Source organism: Planococcus citri, chromosome 3, assembly GCF_950023065.1.
Source record: "Planococcus citri chromosome 3, ihPlaCitr1.1, whole genome shotgun sequence".
NCBI classification, from domain to species: Eukaryota; Metazoa; Arthropoda; class Insecta; order Hemiptera; family Pseudococcidae; genus Planococcus; species Planococcus citri.
The window spans coordinates 21,523,507-21,545,957 of record NC_088679.1 but is presented as its reverse complement, the minus strand read 5'-3'; the positions used below and the strand labels follow the sequence as shown (position 1 = coordinate 21,545,957).

Sequence of the window (22,451 nt, the reverse complement as noted above, 5' to 3'; positions counted from 1 at the left end):
TGGATTTACCAGTTTCAAGAAATTTTTTTATATAAAACACTCTAAGGAAATCCAGTAGGTACAATAAGAATTGAGATTACAACGATTTCTCTGATATTCTCGATCGATCTGATATCAGATTTTCAAAAAACTATTTCGGTCTGTTTAAATCTGAAAATTGTTCCGTTGAATTTTATTTGGGCTCCTTCATGAACATTTTTTTCAACTGACAAATCGAAAAATTTCCGTAAAGATCCGGAATCATTCAGAATTAATTACCATCAATTGATTCGAAATGTCGTACATTGCACCAAATCGTAGATCTAGTCATTCCAATCTAATCAAATGAATTTTTCGCAGAAAATAAACCTGTAAAATTTTAAAATTCTTCAAAAATAAAAAAATAAAAATTTGAAATTGGGTAAAAAGTGTCAACTTGAAAGTCGAAAATTTTCACCCAAGACATCGTCAAGTATTTTAGGTAGGTACCTAATAAGGAATTTGCTGAACAGATCCTAAAAATTTCACTTCAATTCAAAAGTTTCCTCCTATTCCTCTCTTTTAGACGGCAAATTCGTAGATTTCAAAAATGCTCTAATTTAAAATTCAAATAAGTACATAGTCTATAACTTATTATGCCTGCCAATTGATTTAAATTGAAAAAATACGTTCTTTCATAAAATGTAATGGATGCTCACAAATATTTTTTGCCTCTTTGAAAAATAAATAAAAATAAAGGTTGCCTGAAGAATAAGTATATTTTTGAGTGAAAAACACTTACCTATATTAAAACTATACCTACATAAGTAAGATTATTTCGTTTTTTTTCATTTTGAGATTCGTAACTACGATATAAAATAGAAAAAATTTTCAGAAACATAATTTTATAATGACTTTTACTTTTTACTGATTTCAGCCGATGACAATAAAAAAAATTTCAGCGATAAAAAAATAATCAAAATACCTACCCAAGTATTTGCACACACCATAAAGTCTCTTGTCCCAAAGCTTGGAAACTGAGTCGAATGACAAATTCAAAATTATTTATCACCCTGTCGGTAATTTAAAAATTCTTGGTAAAACAGCCGAATAAAAAGTATCAATTGTAAATAAATTACACCATTTTAACAGATATATAGGTAAGGTCAATCATTTGGCAATAAGAAAAACCGAACAAACAAATAAACGAAATTCATAATCAAAAAATTATTCACAAAAATACAATGATCACTTTTACAATGCAGGATGCCATTTTTGTCTCAGATATGATAATTCGTCCTCTTCCATGCATATTATATCTCTCTTCAGCCAAATTGCCATAATGAGCCACCAGGAAGTAAGAGGGCCGATAAAAAGAGTTGAGATACCTGTAAAGTACAATCAAATTGACAATTTTATGAGTGGTTCGAATAATTAGGTAAGTACTCAAAATATTACTTCTACAAACCTATATACATGCAGAAGAGAATAATTTGAATTATTTGAACCATCAGGATGAAAACAAAAAATGAGTTATCCCATGCAATACACAAATAGTTCTTCGAAGTTGATTTGGAAATGGAGAAGCAGCTTCTCTTATTTAATAATCTGTGTAGGTATGCATACAAAAAAATTCAAAATAATAGATAAGTAGGTAGGTACCTGCTTTACATGATGAATTTATTAAAAAAAACTAAACTATCAATCAACTCAAGAACTAGGTAGATGGAGCTGGTACCTGGACTTACCTTTTATGTATTTCATTTGAAAAATGTATAATTAAAAACAAATGAACCAAAATCTGCAACATAATTTATACCTCCATAATATTCACCGAGTTCATAATTTTGATCAGATAATCATAAGTAAAGAATGTAAAATTGTATTTTACTTGTTTTAATCCTAATCCATTTAGAAGCCATGATGGTGGTTCATATTTGCCATCTATGAAAATACCCCAAGATAAAAGTACTCCTATTTTGTTATCTAGCATGTAAACAATTGCCCAAGGCCCTGCAAATTGCAAACGAACATTTTTTTCAGCATACTTACCTATACATATAAAGAAATCGAGGAACAAAATAATTATAAATACTCACCTAATAATATATAAATAGGAAAAATCAACAAAGGGTAAAAGAATCTTTTCAAGTGACTTATGACACAAAATTTCTGGAAACATTGTATTAAATAGTTGTACTTGATGGCCGACATTTCATCGGCTTCCACTGTATCGAACAAAAATAATATTAAGTATTTACATTAGGTACATACATATTGGGTGAATGTCATCTGACTAATTTTCTGATTTTTTAAGGATAGGTAATAATAAATTTGATTCATAATCAATATTTATACGAATATTTTACCTTTTTGTACGGTTACCAAATATCGAAATAATATCAATGGCACCACGCAAAGAAGCACGAAAAAGATCATAGCTGATTGAATCTGAAAACAGAATTTTATTAAAATTCACAATGAATTGACCAATATTGTAGATCTACTCGTAGAAAGTAGATAAATAAGTTAGCAATTTACCAGAAGTCCTAAATTAGGCATTAGGAAAAATTTAGATAGAAATCGTCTATCTGAACGAGAACCATTTAGAGAAAAAATGTGGTCAATTTTTTGAACGTTTTGTTGCTCATCTTCTGCTTCTACCTATGAAAATACCATTAGCGTTATATGTATAAAAATAAAAATTAAAAAATAATGCACCACTACCTACAGGTATCAGTAATACTAATTCATACTTCTAAGAGTAAATTAGTTAGTCGATCATAGAAACTGAAGGGGCAAAGTAATTGTTACATTATGTAGAATAGAACGTTGATTATTGTTACATTAATCATTGATTCTTCAAGGTTGTACCTAATTGTTTTCTTAAATGTAGGTAAGTATAAACGTATTTATTATAAATGGGTTGAAATGTGGTCGAGCCTTGCTGCAGAACATTTAAAGGGGCACAAAAAATTTTAATCAATTAGGTACAAGTTCTTCAAAAAAAAAAAAAAATTCAAGTTGGGCTGTAATTGATAAGAATCTTACAATGATATTTAATGTAAATTCACGTTTTAAATGTTATAACGTTTCATAAAATTATTTACTACATAAAATTTACCTAACTTTGCTAAAACTTTATCATTTTTTGATATTATGTAGGTATTCAACAATTTTGATGTTTTTTTTCTTGTTATCATATCATTTTAACAGGTTTTTAATAATGTTTTACACAATTTTCGCAATTTTTTACGAATCCTGCGCTTGGAAAAAATTAACTTTGTAACGAAGGCAGTATCATTAGGTACCTACTTATTCGATTTGAAATTTCGGTTTCGCTCTCCTCCCAAAAAACAAACAAAAAAAAACAAAAAAAAGAAAGTTTTTTTTTTTTTTTTTTTTTTTTTTTTTTAAATACTACACCATAAATAAGTACTTTTATTTTTGAACAAAAAACATAGATACATAAATACTTACTGTTATAGTATGAAGACCATTTTGATAGAGATTCTGATCCCATTCAATAACGTAAAATGATTGGTCAACGTGGACGCAATTTTTCCACTCTTCGTTGTCTATTTTTAATCTCACTTTGGTTATTGGAAAACGTGAAAAAACTAATAATCTATAAAATTGTAATTCGTTAAGATTACAATCATCATTTTTAAATGATTAAGATTATGAAAATATAAACTATATTTGTAGCTACCGGATATGACTAGAATTGGGTGGACTTGCGAAAAAATTTGTTGCCGGAGATACTAATACTTCTGTTTTCGGATTGGTAACGATGATAATCGGCCATTTACCATGTTTCACATCGACAAATGAGAATTGACCATGATCGATGGTCATAATTCTAAAACTGAAAAGTGAAAAAACAAGATCATCAATTGATCTAATAGCCATAAGTGAATTGAAAAGACAGTTATTGATTAATGAGAAAGGTTTATTCGAAAGCTCTCAATTTTTCAACTTACATTCTGTTTGTTTTCCAATCGGCCAGTTCTAATTCGAAAAGTCCTTCTTTCATGTACGAGTACATTTTTGGGACAAGATTATCAACTTGATGCATATGGCCACTGAGGAATGCTACCGAAGTTTCTTCATTAGCGATTAAATCGCGTAGCTGAAAATTGTTTAATTTAGTAGGTATGTATCTTGAACATTTTTTATAAAAATTATTCCTAAATAGATATATTATACGAAACGAGTCAATATTATGTGTTCTGGGAGCCATTCTATCAATGCAAATAGGAAATGTGTACCTACTACCAAGATCCAAAATCATTTTTTGGAATTTTTTCAGGGTGTTATGGATAAAAAAATTGCTTCTGGTGCATGGCTTTGGCCTTGTTATAGTGCAATGTTTGAAATTGCATCGAACTTTATTGTACCGTGAAACTGTACAAAGTTCGAAATGTTCATCTACACAATGCAATCCTAAGAAGAACATTGTTTTGTGCAACTCAAAATGTCATCACGGAGCTTATTGCAATAAATGATTTACTTAAACCTATTTGTTAACTGCGTTGACGTGTTGACCTATGGACTTCGTATGTTTCAATTTTCTACACGTACGTGTTACCTACTTTTTTAAATTTTAATTATTTGCCATTCAGCCATTGTCATACGTACAAATGTTTGTTGGATTATTTTAATTTTCAGATGTATAATTTCTTAGAATTGATGAGATATTCATTTAGGTATTAATTTTGGACCATTCATATTGAATAGAACATGTGCATACCAGACACTTTAGGGTGTTCAAATGCGGTGACCATAGCTATGGTCATCGCATATCTCTCGTCGTCGTCGTCGTCCTTCTCGCTCCCTCACGCCGTTGCTGCTGCTCCTGCAGCCTTTCTATTCTCTCCTCGATCTCGTCCTCCTATGCTCGCGTCGCCACTGTTGACGCACTTACACATCTTCTCAGCGGCCGCATATTCGAATGTACCGATTAGTAGAATACAATAGAACCACAGGGGGTAAAAACTGTATCCGAATGTCCGAAGCGAAATGACCGCCAATGTCCCAAAAGGTGTATCCGAATGTCTGAAGTAAAAAAAACCTTGTATGACTAGGTGTTCCCAAACATATCTGGGTTTTGACGAATATGGAACCGAATGGAAAGTACAACTACATACCTTGCATGTAGCATAAAAATACCTAGATAAGCGTAAGGTCGATGAAGATGGGCTCATGAAACCCCAAAATAGATTTATGAGAGGCCCCACTCCCAATCCTGGAATTATGATCGACTGTATAGCCTAAGCCTTATTTCATTTTTACTTCAGGAAAATCAGGCTAAAAACCATTGAGAAGGCACAAAAATTTACTTTTTTACAGCTGAAAAATCTAAACCCTTAAAAGGCATATCAAGGACCCCCTCAAAACCCACATGCAAATTTTCTAGCCTTCCAAGTCGATTTGTGAGGTTTCTCTTCTCCGAATTGCTCTAAAAAGTTGATTTTGATTTTTTTGACCTTTATCGCCTGCTTTTGTGTCTCCCTCTCAAGAATTTGGACATACCTCAATTTTTTGGCCAAAGTAACCTCCACTCATATTTTTCAAATCCAACGTAAAATGTAAAATAAAATCACACAAAATATGAAATTCCTCTGGCTAAAGCTGAAATGTTCTTATAGTCCAAGAAGAGGGGGAGGGATGAAAAAAAAATTGTTTAAAACGTATGTGCCTATAATCTTGATTGATAACTGAAGAAAATTCTAAAATATCTTTCTTGATCTTACAATTACGAGTAGATCATTTCATGACTATTAGGTATACCTTTTCTCTGATATCTAACATTTGCCTATAGGCTAGTACGATTCATGTAAACCTAAATGTTCTTTTCCAATTTCAAAAATCAAAACAATTTCACACATAAGTTTTCAACTATTTTTTCAAATTTTTGAAATTGACAAAAATTATTTAAAAATTGGCACCACTGCCTAACAAAATATTTCCCTGGTTTTAGAAATGATATCTTTCTACAATTTAGCATAACATAATTATTAATTAAGGGTGTAGTTTAGTAGGTAAAATGAGTCGTAAAAACCTTCAATTTTCGTTACAAAACTACGAAAAAACTACTGTTCGGATAACTTTCATTTTTGGATATGTTGTTTAGACGGATAAAATCTTGGGTGCTACGAAGCCCTTTTTGAGAAATTTACTTTCATACATTAATTATAATGATTTTAAATATTGTAAAAATGAGCTATTTTCACTTGAAAATATAATGCTTGGAAACGAAAATTTCAAAAAAGCGGCTTCGTAGCACCCATCATTGCAATCTTGAAAAGTTATGTTCCGAATTCTAAATAGATCTGTTCATTATTCGTTGCGTAGTTTTGTAACGAAAATTGTCAGTTTTATTTGTTGATATTAACAATGGCGGACCTAAAAATTGTTTTGTTTACAAATTTTAGTTGAAGCATTTTAAATGTAGGGTGCGTATTAATAGTTTTCGTTGATACGTGTACTTAAGAATGAGAAAATTCGTTCTTTTCATCATAAACCCCTCTGGCCACTTTCATTTATCATTCAAAACTTCAAAAGCAAAAACAATTTCGAAAAAGTTATCAATTATCATTTTGAAGTGGAAAAAATTGCTTTTGTTCTCGATATAATTAATAATTCTCATCAATGTGTAACAAAATACATCTCATAGGTACCCTCACAACAACTAATAAACCATGTACCTACTTACATTTTATTCTTTCAAGTTAGTATGCGGGGTGCTTAGTTATCAACTTTCATTTATTTAGACATTCAGAGCAAGTGAGTAAATTTACGAATTTTGACCAAACTAAAATCTCAAAATGAAGTATTCCTACTTGAAATAGTATCATGGTTTTGAAAATTTACAATTTTTTGAACTTTCCCTGGTTTTAATTGATTTTGTTTGCATTTTGTCGAATTTTACTGAAATTTCACCTAATTTTTACGATTTTTAATGATTGGGTAACCTACCTACTGATTTTAACACCTTTTTCGAGTGTTTTCATATAATTTTGTCAACAAATCTTCACACATTTTTGTCAAATTTGAGTGAATATTGGACATTTTTTGGTGATTTTATAATGTCTTTAGGTAATTTTAGCGATGATTTACAGAATTTTTGCTCCATTTCGTCGTTTACTTACAAGGTAACCTCCCCCCCTGATAATCTCCAATTTGAGTGAAACTCGGACTGCTGGAAAGAGGACCTCAAAAAACACCGATCCCCCCAATTTTCAGCGGCTCAAGTTGATTATTCGATTTTTGGCGAGCGTTTGAAATTTTGTGTACCTAAGCTAAAGCTGTTTGAGTTTGATAACTCAGAAAACGGAAAAAAAATACAAATATCCATCTCTCCCACGTATCAACTTCCGGAACTCAAATTTTGGCCAAATGCAATTTTCTAGATCTAGATACCTGATCGACTCACACCACCATTAGCCGGGGATCCGGCCTTCTAGTCCGAAAACAGGATTTTTTTTTACTGTTTTTTCTCTTTATTTTCGGTGAATTCGAAAAATTGTTTCTCCCCACCTCGTGAACTTGAGTAGCTGAAATTTTGGCCAAAGGTTCTATGCTTGGTACCTAATTGACTGATACTACCGCCGGCGAGATCTGGAATTATCATCAGAAATAAAATTTTCTGTCCATCTAGTGGTTTATGAATGCTATTGAAAAATTTGAAAATTCTGTAAAATCAGCTCTCGTAATGAACTTCAGGAGCTCAAAATTTCGGTTAAAAAGTCTGTGGTAGATTGAAATCGACCCATACACCATTATTCCGATACGGCTTTCTGGTCAAAAAACCGGATTTTTTATTTGTTTTCTCGTATTTTCGGTGAATTTAAAAAACGATCGTTTCTCCCCGCCAAATATAAAAATTTTAACTGCTCAACTCATGTGGTGGGGAGAAATGGTCATTTTTCAAATTCAACGAAAATATGAGAAAAAAATAAAAAATTCTATTTTCTGACCAGAAGGCCGGATCCGGCCAAGGGTGGTATGAGTCGATTTGGTGTCTAGCACAGAATGTTTGACCGAAATTTGAGCACTGGAAGTGCATAAGATGAGCTGGTTCAACTGGTTTTTCAATTTTTTCAATGACATATGTACAAGAACCAGATGGGCAAAAAATACGATTTCTGATTATAATTCCAGATCCGGCCGACGGTAATGTTGAATGTTTTTCGAATATAGAAGTTTCAATATTTCAATTTTGGATTCAGTTTTTGTGAAATACGCACCTTATCTCCATACAATTTTGAGTAAAAATGAACTGTTGTATATTTAGCCGAAAATGTTATTGTACATTTAAAAAAAGTTTAGAGGCAGACAGGTTTTGATTTTTGGGATTTTTGATAAAATGTCATGTGACCTATCAAAATGAAATAAAATTTCACGAGAAGTTCTAATACTCTGACAAAAATTTTTTTGAGAATTTTTGAAAGAGTCTATTTGAGCTCAAAATTGAGTCATGATTTCCGAAGTTTCTGAAAAAGGCATCATGCAACGCGAAGAAATGGATTAAAATGTGGGGAAAAATTACAAACAAAACTTTTTTTGAGCATTTCAGAAGAATTTTGATCCAAAAACTTGATCATGATTTTCAGAGTGTTTGAAAAATGTGATATGTGATCTATCAAAATGGGGTTTACCTCCTCAATTTTTTGAAATTCCTCTGTTCATTTCACAATTTGCCAATCAGAAGTCCTGCTTTTGCCGAACTTACTTAAGATTTTGTTTTTTTGTTACCAAATTTGCTCCAATCTTGGTGTCATTTTTTTGGAAAAGTGGTCAAAGAGCGTCAATTTTTGGCAAAATAGTCAAAAAGTATCCATTTCAGTCAAAATTGTTAAAAAGTGATTATCCTTGGTCAAAATGTCGAAAAGGGTCAATTTTTGCCAAAATTGTCAACAAATAAAATTCCTATTTTTTACAAAATTATCAGTGTCAATTTTTTTGCGAATTGATGAAAATTTGAAATGTTCTTCTGTCAAAACTCTCAGGAAGTAGTTTTTCGATAAAGTATAGTCAAATGGTCGTAATTTTTGTCAAAACTGCTGAGGAACTTGTGCTTTTATACTTTGTTTGCCAAAACATCCGAAAAGCAATCATTTTTGTTTTGCCAGCCTAAAAAGTCAATTTTTATAATAAATTGATACTTTTGAAATTTACTTTAGAGGCACTGCGGGCCCCCACGAAAAAATTTTTTTAATGAACAATCTTGTCAGAAAATTAGATTTTGAAAAATTAAAAAAATATTCTTGTATTCAGTGTACCGAAAATTTTAAAAAATCATTCTGAAAACTAAACAAATCCTCTATTCTTTAAAAGTACTTCGTGAAACCCAGGCTTAAAATATTATAGCGCATTAAAAATGCAGTAAATGAAAATGAAAATATAATTCTCCCGCCGAGCACGTCAAGTACATCTTTCCACGACAACGTCGTGGAGAAAATGTGGTGACGCGCTTGGCGATGGAAATTCTGTTTTCGTGACAATCGGAAATCTGAATTATTTTGGAAATTTTTCGAAATGAAACGAAAAATTCGACTTGGCAACGCTTCCAGCGTATTAAATAACAACGTGTACGAGTGTGAGTGCAACAAATGGCAACAATTAATGCAAGAATGCGCACGCACAATTTTTAATAATTTGTTCAAAATAAATTCTCAATAATTATTCTATTTTTCGTTCGCGAACAAATCGGTAAGTCGTTTACTGATAAAATTATAAAGTACAATTTTACACTCTTGATTTGGCAGCCAAATATTTTTCTATAAAAGTTGCTCGTTACCTATTTTCTCGGAAAATTGGAAGCTAAAGTACACCCTTAATGCGAAATATTTGCCAAGAAAAATTTTTTGAACTAGGTACATTATATGTATTCAACAGATGTACCTAGACCTACTTTAGAAACCCCTGTAAGCGCAAAAATCCAACACTTTTTGAGACATTCGCGGTCATATTGCAACGGACATTCAGATACAGTTTTTACCCCCCATGGTTCTACTGATAACCACTAATCGGTACATTCGAATATGCACCGTTCTCGGCGATCTGGTTCTCAACTGCAATGATGCTCGCGTCGCCACCTACGCCGCTGCTCGCTCTCCTTCGAACCAGCTACCCTCGATGTCCCATTATCCTGCCTTTGACGTTCTCGCCTTTCCCCGCTTCTTGTCGTCGTCCTCACGCTCCTTTCCTTCTCGCATGGATCCTCGCCTATACAGACGACACAAAGGGTAGTTCTTCTATGTATACGGCTACGTGCACACACCAACAAATACATCGTTGTAAACTCTAGCCTCCCCTCGGCCTTTATTAACTCGCGCTCCCGTCGATCTCAATGCCCACGTTATGTTCGGGCATATCTACGATTGCGGAACCATACAACCCCACACAAACTATACCTAGAATATATTACATATAGGAATGTACATATAACTATCCTACCCTAGACAGCAATGCCATAAATACGTAGGTACTCACTATTTTCGAACCAGGATACTGTATAGATGAAGTGGGATAATGTCCAAACCAAATCAAATACTTAACATCCAAATCGTGAGCTTTTCGAACATAAGAACGTATGACATCAATCTCTTCCTTGGTCATTTCTCCGGCAAAATTGTACAAAATTTTCAGGCCAACATTTAAACAAGAATCGACAGCAATGTAGCCGATTTTTTCCCCATTATCCATTCGACCAACGTAGAAATATGATCTAGGGTGATCTCGACCTTGTACCGAATACTTCTCGAAAAAATTATTGGAAGAATTTGTACTGAGCACGTTGAAAGTGTCTGAAATAATTGTAAGTAAATCATTATCTAAGTAATCAGTATGGTAAGTAATGAGTAAATATGGTGGTGAAATTTAGAAAAACTTACCATGGTTACCGCGTATATCCAACCATGTGGTTTTACTTGTTACATTACTTTTGTCTAAAATCTCTTTATATGCTTTCCATTCGTTTTCAATTTGAGTCGAGTCAGCGAATTTTGGCAGTACAGCATCGGTTATGTCGCCTAAAGTTAATCGAGCAGTTTTTAATGGCAATTAATTGTTCGAGTATAAGTATGGGAAATGGTATTATTTTATAATAAATATTGATAAGATAATATCGTATAATCCTACCAGTGGCTAAAACGACTCGAGGTCTGATGACATCCAAAGTAATACTGCAAAATTCCTCAAATTCGCTTTTCCTCGTAGGATCATGGAAATCACTAAAATGTAAATCTGTAACCTGTTGAATTCCAAATTAATCTCATACTAGAGTATAGGTACTATAACTTCTCAGCAACATCAAAATGATAGGAATTTGAATCTGACTACATTAATCTAAAGTTCCTACCTGTACCATCCATTGAATGTTTTTACATTCTGCTCCGATAAATTGGTAACTATTCCGAGTGGTTTTAGTTTTATAAGAAACATTATCGTTAAGAATACTCCAAAAATATAAAATCTCAATCACAGAAATAAATAATGTCACGAAAATTAAAGAATAACATATCACAGCAACTTTAAACCGACTCATGACTCGATTGTATGTATATTCAGAGAGCGCAAATAACGACTGAATGTATCCGGTAGGTACTCATGATTTCATCAAGCACCCTATCTATGTAGTATACTCTATAGCCTGCCTGCCTGTACTTCGGTAAATAATTTTTGTATTGAATGAGCTGACTTAGATATATGTAGGTAGAGTAGAAGTCGTTTAGAATGAGTCACTCTTGAGTAGGTATATGAATGAATGAGTGAAATAGGTACCTAACTGATTATGTAGGTACCGCTATGACAACCCAAATTTGAACTGCGTTCCTTTTTCAACGTGGATCGATAAAATTTTGCGAATTTGTTCCAAGTAGGAATGTGAAAATATCTGTTGAACCAGTATGAAATTTAATTGAAAGTTCTTTGTGTTTTTCTGGCTATAATTACGATTTTACAGTTGAACGGCATAGTTCTCGAATGTAATCAAATTACTCATTGTAACTTTGGTTGCTTATTAACGGGACACTAATGTGTGTATTTTCATAATGAATCATGGATTATACAGTCGAGTTCTGTACATTAGGTAACTGCACACCTGCCTATTTATAAGGTGCCCATATCCAGTGCCTTAGTTTCATATTAAAGGTTCCAAAAATGTTTTAATTTTTCACATTTTCAATCAAAAAAATAATAAAAAATAAAAAATTTGATGTCTAAAAATATTTTTTATTTTTTTATTTCCATACTTTCTGCGATGCACATTCATCATTCAATATGAGCGAGAAAAAAATTTTTTGTCTCGATTTTCCAAAAAATCTTATTACTAAAATCTCGAAAATGCAAAATGTAAAGTTCCATTTTTGCAAGTCTTATGAGAAATTTCTGTCAAAAAACCACACCCTCAATGCATGACCATGCCAATTGGCATAGTTTTCCAACGCACAGCAAATAATATATTGTACTAATTAATTCAAATTAATAACTTTTGTTAATTAAACGTGTTATTTAGTAAGCTTTGAAAAATACGAAAATAATAAAATTATTTTTCCAAACATTCTCCAGTAGAACTAACACTACGTTTCTGCGACAATTGATAACGATCCAACTCTGTTAAACAGTGCTCCCACCGAGGTGATACTTTATTCCCATACTGGACTGTCTGAAGGAGATGTCTGTAGAACCCTGAAATTTTTTTATTTTTTTTTTTTGAAAATTGAAAATTGGTCTTCTCAATGTGATTGTAAATTAAATGTGACCAGATTTGAGGTCAGGATAATAAGTGGCAATTCAGTGCAGTTGACGTTGGATTGTATACCTATGCACTCTTTGAACAAGTTTGAAAAATTCAAACCCCCACACGAATTCACCAATTCTTTTCATTTCAACAGCAGAAATTTGTTTCGGAACCTAAGTATTCCTCTCCGTGCTTTAGGCTACGGACACGACATGAGCGTTGAGCGTTAGCGAGAGCGTTTGCGAAAATTTAAAAAACGTAATCTTGACGTTAGACGGTTTTGACGAGAATATTCCTGAGCGATGACACTCAACGCTCAGAAATATCAAACAATTTTGATATTTGAGCATCAGCGAGAGCGTCAAACGAGCTTTGAAAATTTGCAAACGCTCACGCTGACGCTCAACGCTCATGTCATGTCCGTAGCCTTAGTAAAAATTATCGTTTTTACTTTTCTATTTTTTGAACACTTATAAAGGAGATTTCCCAGCTGTTAGAAATATTTTCGAACCAGGTAGACAAAACTAAAGAGTGCAAAAATACACCACCAGCCTGACTAACCAAAATTTCAAAGGCTGAAGTGCATTTTTCAATTTTTGGTGAATTTTAAAAGACCCGAAAATGACCAAAAAAACAAAAAAATATTATCAAATTAACCTAGAAAGTCGAAATATGGTACATAATAGGTATAAACTATATTTTCGAACCTCTCAAATCGATCGGAGGTAGATATGAATCATTTTGAGCAGTTCTGAAGCCTCTAGAAGATTTTTGAAAATTGAAATTAGCATACAATTACATCCAATGATGAAATTTGGAAGCTAACAAGGGAACCTCTTGAGGTGTCACACTCCGATTTGAACGGGACTGCGATTTTTGGAAAGAGCATAGTCTAAAATCCCCAAAACCAAATTTTCAGCTGCCCAAGCTCATTTTTCGATTTTTGACGAATTTTTGAAAATTCAAAATTGACTGTTTTTGGCGATTTATGCTTTATTTAAAAGTACGTACTTGATCAGTAAAAATGGTCAAAATAAGTCCCAAAACTGATACCCAAATCCAAATTTCACCATTTCCAGCCATTCTGGAGCCTCCAGCGCGATTTTTCAATTTCTCCAGAACTTTGAATTTGCTCCAGAAGGCGTGAATATGCAGTTGGGCAGCTAAAAATCGAGTTGTGTTTTGAGAGTGACACCTCAAAGGGTTTTTTAACCAGCTTTTTTCAAAATTAAAAAATCCAAAAAATCAAAAGATAACCGTTTGTGAGGAAATTTTTAAAATTTGTGCGAATCGCTGTATTTTCTCAAGAACTAACCTCCCGAAGCGCAAATTCTACCATTTCCAGCCGTTTTGGAGCGAAAGTGACACCTCAAAAAACCACTTTTGAGGTGTGACTCTCAAAATTGGCTCAAATGTGGATAAACTCGTTAAACAGGTCGAGTATAATACACAACTCGATTTTCAGCTGCCCAATACTGCATATTCACGCCTTCTGGAGCAAATTCAAAATTATGGAGAAATTGAAAAATCGCGCTGGAGGCTCCAGAATGGCTGGAAATTGTGAAATTTGGATTTGGGCGGTTAGTTTTGGACAAAATACAGCGATTCGCGTGAATTTCAAAAATTTCCACACAAATGGAAAACTTTTGATTTTTTTGATTTTTTAATTTTGAAAAATGCTGGTCAAAAAGTCACTTTTGAGGTGTCACTCTCAAAATCGGCTCAAATGTGGATAAACTCGTTAAACAGGTCGAGTATAACACACAACTCGATTTTTAGCTGCCCAACTGCATATTCACGCTTTCTGGAGCAAATTCAAAATTCTGGAGAAATTGAAAAATCGCGCTGGAGGCTCCAGAATGGCTGGAAATGGTGAAATTTGGATTTGGGTAATTAATATCAGTTTTGGGACTTATTTTGACCATTTTTAGTGATCAAGTACGTACTTTTTAAAAAAAGCAAAATCGCCAAAAACAGTCAATTTTGAATTTTCAAAAATTCGTCAAAAATCGAAAAATGAATTTGGGCAGCTGAAAATTTGGTTTTGGGGATTTTAGACTATGCTCTTTCCAAAAATCGTAGTCCCGTTCAAATCGGAGTGTGACATCGCAAGAGGTTCCCTTGTAAGATTTATTTTGTAATTTTAATATGCTGAGTTGATTGGAAGTGATTGCACGCGGTTCTGGAGCCTCCGACTATATCTAGAAATCTTGATTTTCAAAAAGTGCCACAAAAGCTATCCAAATTCGCTTTTATTACCTACGTATAAATGTTATGACTGTATAATATGCTTTCGAAAACCATTTTTTCAGGTTTGATTCTTATTCTTTAATCTTTATTGATTAAAATCAATATGTTATCCCACATTTTCATTAATTTTTTCGAAATTTTTACAATGAATGGGGATGGAGGATCACAAAGAGGCCATTGCTCATTATTTTCTGTGCTGAAATCACATTTTTCATTTTGAATAGGCCTAATACCTATTTAAAAAAATTTTAATTTCTTTGAAAAAAAAATTCCGGATAAAAATAACCACGTTTCATCAAATTTATTCAATTCACCAACTATTTTGAATTTTCAACATTTTTAGACTTGAAGGCTCCATTAAAAAACTCCAACAGCTGATGAAGGGGAGGGGGTAACATTTTTCCTGCTTGTATTTTGACCCATTGTGTCTTAAGCACTGCGTTTTTGATTTTTGAAAAGTGGAATTTAGAAAAAAAAATTTATTACTTCATTATTTTTGTGATTCAAAATGTAATGATAAATTAATTTTTGAAATAGTCAAGAACCAAACATCCAGGATTATAACTTCAGAAAAAATTTATTGCAAAAATGTACGTAGGTACTCGTAGATAGGTAGAGGTTTCATTAAAACACCTTTGAAACCTTGGTAATAATACAGATTATCTACAAACAATACAGTCTGAATTAACTAATTAAGAATCTAGAATACTCGTTAAAACAAAAAAACAAAACTAAACATATTGATAAAACGTCCACAAATGCAAAAAATGCAACATTTACTCTTACGATGAACAAAACATATGAATAAATCACAATCGAATTAAATGAATAAAAATATTGGTAGGTAGGTAAATTAGTTTTTGTGCAGCGAAGATAATATACTCTTGAGAAAAATGATCATGATGATTATAAAGCAGGACGCCATTTCTGTCCTAAGCGTAATATTTTATCTTCGCTCAAATAAATGATTTCTGATTTTATCCATAATGCGAGTATCAGCCACCACGAAGTAAGTGGACCAATAACTAGACTCAGGAAACCTAAAAAAAAAAGTAGTTACAAACATCGTTAGGTTTTACGAAATAATTTCTCCAAAATAGCCTATTGTTTTCATTATACCAACCTATAGAATACCAGAAGAATAAAGTTTGTAGTATTTGAAATGAAATAAAGAATGTGTAAAAGAAATTATCCCAAACCAGACTTAGACATCTAATGATCGAAAAGTCAGACGAGTAGTTTTGTTTGTTTATCACTCTGGAGAATCTGTAATCATGTTCAACTCAGTAAGTCAAAGCGAATACTCGGGTAATTTACTCATGGAAGAATATTTTAAGAAATTAGGCTTACTTTTTATCCACCTCATTGGCAGAATGAAATATTAGAAATAAATGCATCACTCCCTAAAATATAAAAAAATAAAATGAGTTTTTGAAATAAATTGTTGCTTTTTTTTTTTGTTCGCAATCAACTCAACTTATGTAAATTAGAAAAATATTCTTACCTGCTTCCACCCAAAAGAAGTTAAATTCCAAGACGGTTCGTATCCACCATCTATAATAATCCCCCACGAAAAAAGAACACCTATTTTATCATCTACCATATAAGCAATCAACCAAGGACCTGTAAAAATTAAAATAGAATATTGATTTAAGCCGGATAAGGTTATAATTATAAGTATGTAATAATTTGCGAGGGAAAATTACGAAATTACCAAATAACAAATAAATAGGATACAGCACCAATGGGTAAAAAAATCGATTCATATCACACAGTATACAAAATTTTCTGAACAAGCGCATTAAACATCCACATTTTATGGTTGTTATTTCTTCTGCTTCGACTGGAAGAAAAATATATAATTTAAAATAATCAATTTATCGACATTTGTTAAATATAATTTCTTACATGTGTACCTTTGTAAATTGATACTAAATATCGAAATATCAATAACGGCACAACGCATAGCAGCACCGAACTCGTGAATAAAAACTGACACTGCGAACAAAAATTTTTAAGCGTTGAATAATCACCTATTTCAAAAGAGAATTAAATTATTTAGGTCGATATAGGTACTTACAAATACTCCCAAATTGGGCATTAAAAAAAATCTTGCAGAAAATTTCCGATCTAAACGAGACCCGTCTAAAGAAAAATTATGAGTTATTTGTCTCTTGTTTTCTTTTTCATCTTCGGCTTCCACCTGTTGGACAAATTGAACGATTTAAAATTAGAAATTCACACAGGTATAAAACTTCTATAAAGTTGGGTAGGTATAGGCTGACAAGAAAACTAAAGCAATTTACTTTTTATTTTACTGGTAAGTTGAAATGGAAAACTGTTCGCATAAAAATTGACAAAATACCTCATTTTGGAAAGCCCTAACGTCAAGGACAAAAAATTGTTTGCTTAGCTTTGAGAAAATTAAACATTTCAACTAACCAACTTTTGACTTATGAAATACAAAAGTAGGTAGTTTGAAAATTCGAATTGAAAAAAAAATTGGGAATCATTGTATTGTATCATATCCTAATATGTAATCAATAGGTAATATAGGGCATTCAAAATTGTGCCACAAGTTCTACCCATTAAAGTCACATCAGAGTAACAATTTTAATGAGAACAAATTTTGACACACTTGAACTTTGAATTCTCACCAAGCATTTGATTCGTCCATTTTAACCGACTATGCTCTTTTATTTATTATTTATTTTTCAAAAAAATGTAATCTTTCAACTTGAATAGTAACAATTATTACTTCATGTTTAGTTTTGGTACCTACCGTTATCGTATGCAAACCGTTTTGATATTCATTTTGATTCCAAGGGATTACGTAAAATGATTCATTAACATGGATACATTCTCTCCAATCTCCATTGTCAATTTTTAATTTGACTTTGGTCACAGGAAACGGTGAAAATACTAATAACCTGTAAAATTATTTGTGTCAAATGTCACTGCAATTCACATTATGGATATTAAAAAAAAAAAAAAAAAAAATCGAAATGTTGAATACTAAACAAACCTAATATGACTAGAAAATGGTATAAAGGAATATTTCACTGGAGGAACTAATATTGCTGTTTTGGGATTAGTAACAAAGATGATTGGCCATTCGCCATGTTTTTCGTCGACGAATGAAAACTGACCGTGATCAATAGCCATTACGCGAATACTGAAAAAAAAAAAAAAAAAAACAACTAAAAGTTACTTCCGCAGCAACACAAAAACAAATGAGCTAAAAATATAAATAATATGTAAGTACATTCTGTTGGATTTCCAGTCAGCTAGTTCAAGTTCAAAAAAGCCTTCTTTCTGGTACGAATACATTTTCGGAGCTAAACCTCCAACTTGATGAAAATGGCCACTAAAAAAAGCTACAGATGTTTTTTCATTGGCGATAATTTCACGCAGCTGAAAAAAATAACAATACACTATAATTATTACACCATATTTCACACATCACTTGACTAGATAGGCACACAATAGTTACACATGCATAAATGTAGATAAGAGATAAAAAATAATTTAAAAAAAAACTCATACTAACAACTTTCGAGCCAGGGTACTGTACAGTCGAAGTAGGATAATGCCCGAACCAAAATAAGTATTTGACATCGTAATCGCGAGCTTGTTGGACAAATTTACGTATACTTTGTTCCTCTTCGTCGGTTAATTTTCCAGCAAAATTGTACTGAAGTTTGAGACCCACTGTTAAACACAGGTCAACCGCGATGAATCCTATTTTTTCCCCATTATCCATCTGACTAATGTAGAAATAAGATCGCGGGTGTTCTCGACCTTGAACCGAGTACTCTCGAAAATAGTTATTAGCCGAATTTATACTCAACACATTGATATTATCTGCAACAATGAGTGTTCTCAAATGTATTATTGCACGAACTGGTGTAATCCTTCCTAATTTATACCTACCTATTTAGCCTATCTACAGCTTACCATGATTTCCGCGTATATCCAACCATACTGTTTTATTTGTCACACTATTATTTTTTAATACATCTCGGTAAGCTCGCCATTCTTCTTCGTATTCGGTAAACTCCCTATTATTAGGCGATCTTCCATCGGTCAAATCACCTGCAAAAAAAAAAATAATCCGTATAAATAGGTAGATACCTATGAAATAAGTACACAAAACCGGTACAAAGTTATCAACACGTTTAAACGTGTTTGCTATAATCACATCTGTAACCATACCAGTTGCTAAAACTACACGTGGTTTGATAGCATCCAACGCTGTACCGCAAAACGTCGCCAATTCGCTGATTCTGTCAGGATCACGAAAAGTACTAAGATGTAAATCTGAAATCTTTTCACCCCAAAATAATGATTATTTTTTTGCTCTAAAGTGCATCTCTAACGTAATTTAACTAACGCCTGCGTACACACACGATGATGTGAGATGAAAATAAACACACTCGTACCTGTACAATCCACTGAATATTGCTGTAATCACCTCCGATAACTTTATAACGATCCGAAGTATTTTTTATCACATACGAAACATCATCGTCGAGCGTATTCATAAAAAATAAAAATTTACTTATAAATATACCTATTGTTATCAACGTAAAACTATAACATATCACAGCTACTTTTGATGGTCTCATAACTTGTTTGATTAAATGATATCACATCTTCATCACTATCCATACTAGGATACTAGTCTTTCGGTGACTAAAACACAACACTATGTATTAAATTTTAAAAATATTGCGTGTTCGAACTCTCCGCGACCATAATAACGATCGTTCGGTCTTTTACGCACAGAATGAATGATGAATAACAAACAGGGTTGGGTAAAATTGGGTGAGTCACCGCCAATTTCCCATCGCTACGGGCGAACTTTCGTGTGGATTGCGGAAGCTAACGAACAATGTAACCACGTTTAGAAACCAGAAAATACCTACCATTCGCTGCGAATTTGTTTGCCTGCGATGAAAGTATAGGCAATTTATTCGGTACGAAATAGTTATTAATTGCATATTGAAAAATTGAAGGTAGGAGATCGTTTTGTAGAGCATGGGTTCCTGTTTTTTGCAGTTTACTTTGTAGAACAACAATAAGTACAAGGAGTAAGATTCTAAGATTCGAAGACGAACCGAAGGAAATTCAGTTGTATGTATTTGTAATCTCATGAATGTTTCATCTTTAGAGATTGCTTAAAACCGTGCACAAACGATAAAAGTGTATTGGTTTAGAATTTCGGAAATTAAAATCAACTGATCAACTTTTCGTTCGTGATACATTTACTTTTTACTCCTGGATGGAAGTGTACTAACTTACTAAGAATAATTATTGCAAGACAAAATGTGGTTTAGTTTATTTTCATTTTTATGCCCCCATGGTTCGACTAAGTTTGGATTTTTGAGAACTACTTTTCTATAACAGATACTAACCAGTCTCAATTTGTTGTCAATGGTTATTTTTTTTGATTAAAATATAAAATTGATGAATTTTTAAAATTCCTATTATAAAAGGTCATTATTGACATTTTCCTCAACTTCAATTAGATTCATAGAAAATTGGAAAACATTGAGCAATGGACTGGAGAATAAGAGAACGTTGAGCTTGGGTGTAAATTTAAACACCCATGATAACATTTCACTTCATTGTTCGACATTTTTTTATCATTTTTGTTGAACATGAAGTAAGATTTTACCAGAATTCTGAAATCGAAACCGAATTGGCAAATTATCTCAACCTCAACTCTCAATCTCAAAGCGATATACAATTACGCCATGGATTCTCTCAGTCTTAATTAAAAACGCTCATAACAGTCATAACTACGCAATCATGTATTATTTTTGAACTACAATATTTTTTTTTCATTTTCAAGCCTAGTTCATTTTTTATTTTGGAATTTTGGATTTGGATTAAAAATGAAAATTAAATTATTAGTAATTGTCAATTGACCAATCGAAGGAAATTCTAAAATTTCTTGAATATTTTTCTGATTTTTTTGCACTTCTTTACCGTAAAATAATTACATTAAATTATTAAATTAATTATTTTCAAAAAATTAAATAAAATTATTGAAAAAAAATCAAAAAGGAAGACTCAAAACTTCAAAAGTTCTCTACTAAAAATTGACCAATAGCAGAACGGCACACCAACGCACCCTAGATAAATTTCCCGCAACGAAAATGGTCCTATCCACCATCCATCTGTGAGCTGAATTCTCAAGCGAGTTGAACCGAATATGACCGAACGATAATCTAATATTTATCTGAATGTAATTTGCGTTTCTTGATTCAATGAAGTTCGCGTTTTTACATTAATATTTTTTTAGTTTTAAGTTGTTTTGTACGTAACGCTAATGGAAATATCTTAATTATATTTTTACTTTTCATTTCTACGTAATCGTAATTGAAATGCGCCCGCTAGTGTTATTTTACAAATAAATCGTCTAATGGGAAGTGGTCAACACCGACCCGCAATCGGGAAATTTATTTATCTGGATGTTATTTGTTATGGAATTGGAAAATATCGTTGCGAATACTGTGTACTTGAAAGCAAGAGAAGGTAAGCAATGTCAGCAATCATCTCAACCCTGTAAATCTTACCCCCATCGACTACGTGTGGTTCGCTTTCTTTCACTACCTATTTTAACCATCAGCTATCTATCTATCTGTCATACTGAAAACGCGAACAGTTTTCTTTCTTCGCATGATTACTAAATTGAAAATATCTTTTTAAAACAGGTGGTTCAGATAACAACAAAGGCAAGAGTAAGAAATGGAAGAGAATTCTACAATTTCCCCATATTACCCAGTGTCTCGATCTCATACAGAAAATAAGTAAGATGTCCATCGTGTTATCCGTATCAACATATCACACAATAACTGAACACATTTGCACCTCCTTATAATAATTAATACAAAGTAGTCGAAACACTTTTTTTTTTTTTTTAGTCTGTAGACTATCACTCGAGCCTTATTGCTCCATCGCTGTGTATATTTTCAAAGTAGTTCTAAAAGTACATATTGAAAATTTATCTAGCCATGTATAGGGAAGATGATTTTCAAAGAAGAGGTTCGAATGTGTGAAGTTGAAAAAAAAAATTAGGCATAAAGTGTCGGTGTGTTATCTACTGTATATTCTGTTACAAATTTTGAATAATTAATTTTCAGACGTTACGTACACTTACATAGTTGATGAACAACCTATTGGTAGATTATTATTTCGACAGTTTTGTCAAGAGTTGCAACCTCAATTTCATCGATATAATGTTTTTTTAGATTTTATTGTAAGTATGGTGTTATTTTTTTTTTTTCAGTTAATTCATATTATTCTCTTGTCGCATAAACGTACCGTTTCGTCTTGCTTTTTTTTTGTTGCAAATCGACGAGTAAATAATTTTGGTGTGAAAATTTTCCAAAACACTTGGGCACCGTTTTATGCACATCGTTTACTTCCAAAGTCGTATTTTCTGCACTCATCCGATAAAATATTTGAATTGAAAAAAAACCATACC

At 32.4% G+C, this 22,451-nt stretch overlaps 3 protein-coding genes across 4 annotated transcripts in view; 1 reads left to right on the top strand and 2 right to left on the bottom strand.

The window, feature by feature from the left end:
• Window positions 1–858: 858 nt before the first annotated feature.
• On the bottom strand, window positions 859–12,682 carry LOC135839771 (transmembrane protein 62-like). Its single transcript, XM_065355966.1, has 14 exons — window positions 11,327–12,682; window positions 11,107–11,218; window positions 10,860–10,997; window positions 10,459–10,772; window positions 3,942–4,090; window positions 3,671–3,826; window positions 3,439–3,586; window positions 2,500–2,622; window positions 2,328–2,409; window positions 2,058–2,186; window positions 1,850–1,971; window positions 1,707–1,759; window positions 1,427–1,566; window positions 859–1,346 (listed from the first exon to the last, which is right to left on the bottom strand). Exons 1-14 carry the CDS (start codon window positions 11,510–11,512, stop codon window positions 1,213–1,215), a joined length of 1,986 nt encoding a protein of 661 aa, XP_065212038.1. The 5' UTR covers window positions 11,513–12,682; the 3' UTR covers window positions 859–1,212.
• Window positions 12,683–15,514: 2,832 nt separating this feature from the next.
• Window positions 15,515–19,768, bottom strand: LOC135839746 (transmembrane protein 62-like). Its single transcript, XM_065355920.1, has 14 exons — window positions 19,399–19,768; window positions 19,172–19,283; window positions 18,914–19,051; window positions 18,507–18,820; window positions 18,222–18,370; window positions 17,982–18,131; window positions 17,739–17,886; window positions 17,037–17,159; window positions 16,873–16,954; window positions 16,671–16,799; window positions 16,461–16,579; window positions 16,307–16,359; window positions 16,080–16,222; window positions 15,515–15,996 (listed from the first exon to the last, which is right to left on the bottom strand). Exons 1-14 carry the CDS (start codon window positions 19,582–19,584, stop codon window positions 15,863–15,865), a joined length of 1,980 nt encoding a protein of 659 aa, XP_065211992.1. The 5' UTR covers window positions 19,585–19,768; the 3' UTR covers window positions 15,515–15,862.
• Window positions 19,769–21,201: 1,433 nt separating this feature from the next.
• Gprk2 (G protein-coupled receptor kinase 2) overlaps window positions 21,202–22,451 on the top strand; it is a 51,443-nt gene continuing 50,193 nt past the window's right edge. The window contains exons 1-3 of one of the 2 annotated variants that reach the window (XM_065354431.1): window positions 21,202–21,499; window positions 21,679–21,774; window positions 22,108–22,223. In XM_065354431.1, coding sequence (XP_065210503.1) covers window positions 21,436–21,499; window positions 21,679–21,774; window positions 22,108–22,223 — 276 coding nt within the window. In that variant the 5' untranslated portion in view covers window positions 21,202–21,435. The remainder of the gene's footprint in view (window positions 21,500–21,678; window positions 21,775–22,107; window positions 22,224–22,451) is intronic. The other variant, XM_065354429.1, reaches the window with a different exon arrangement.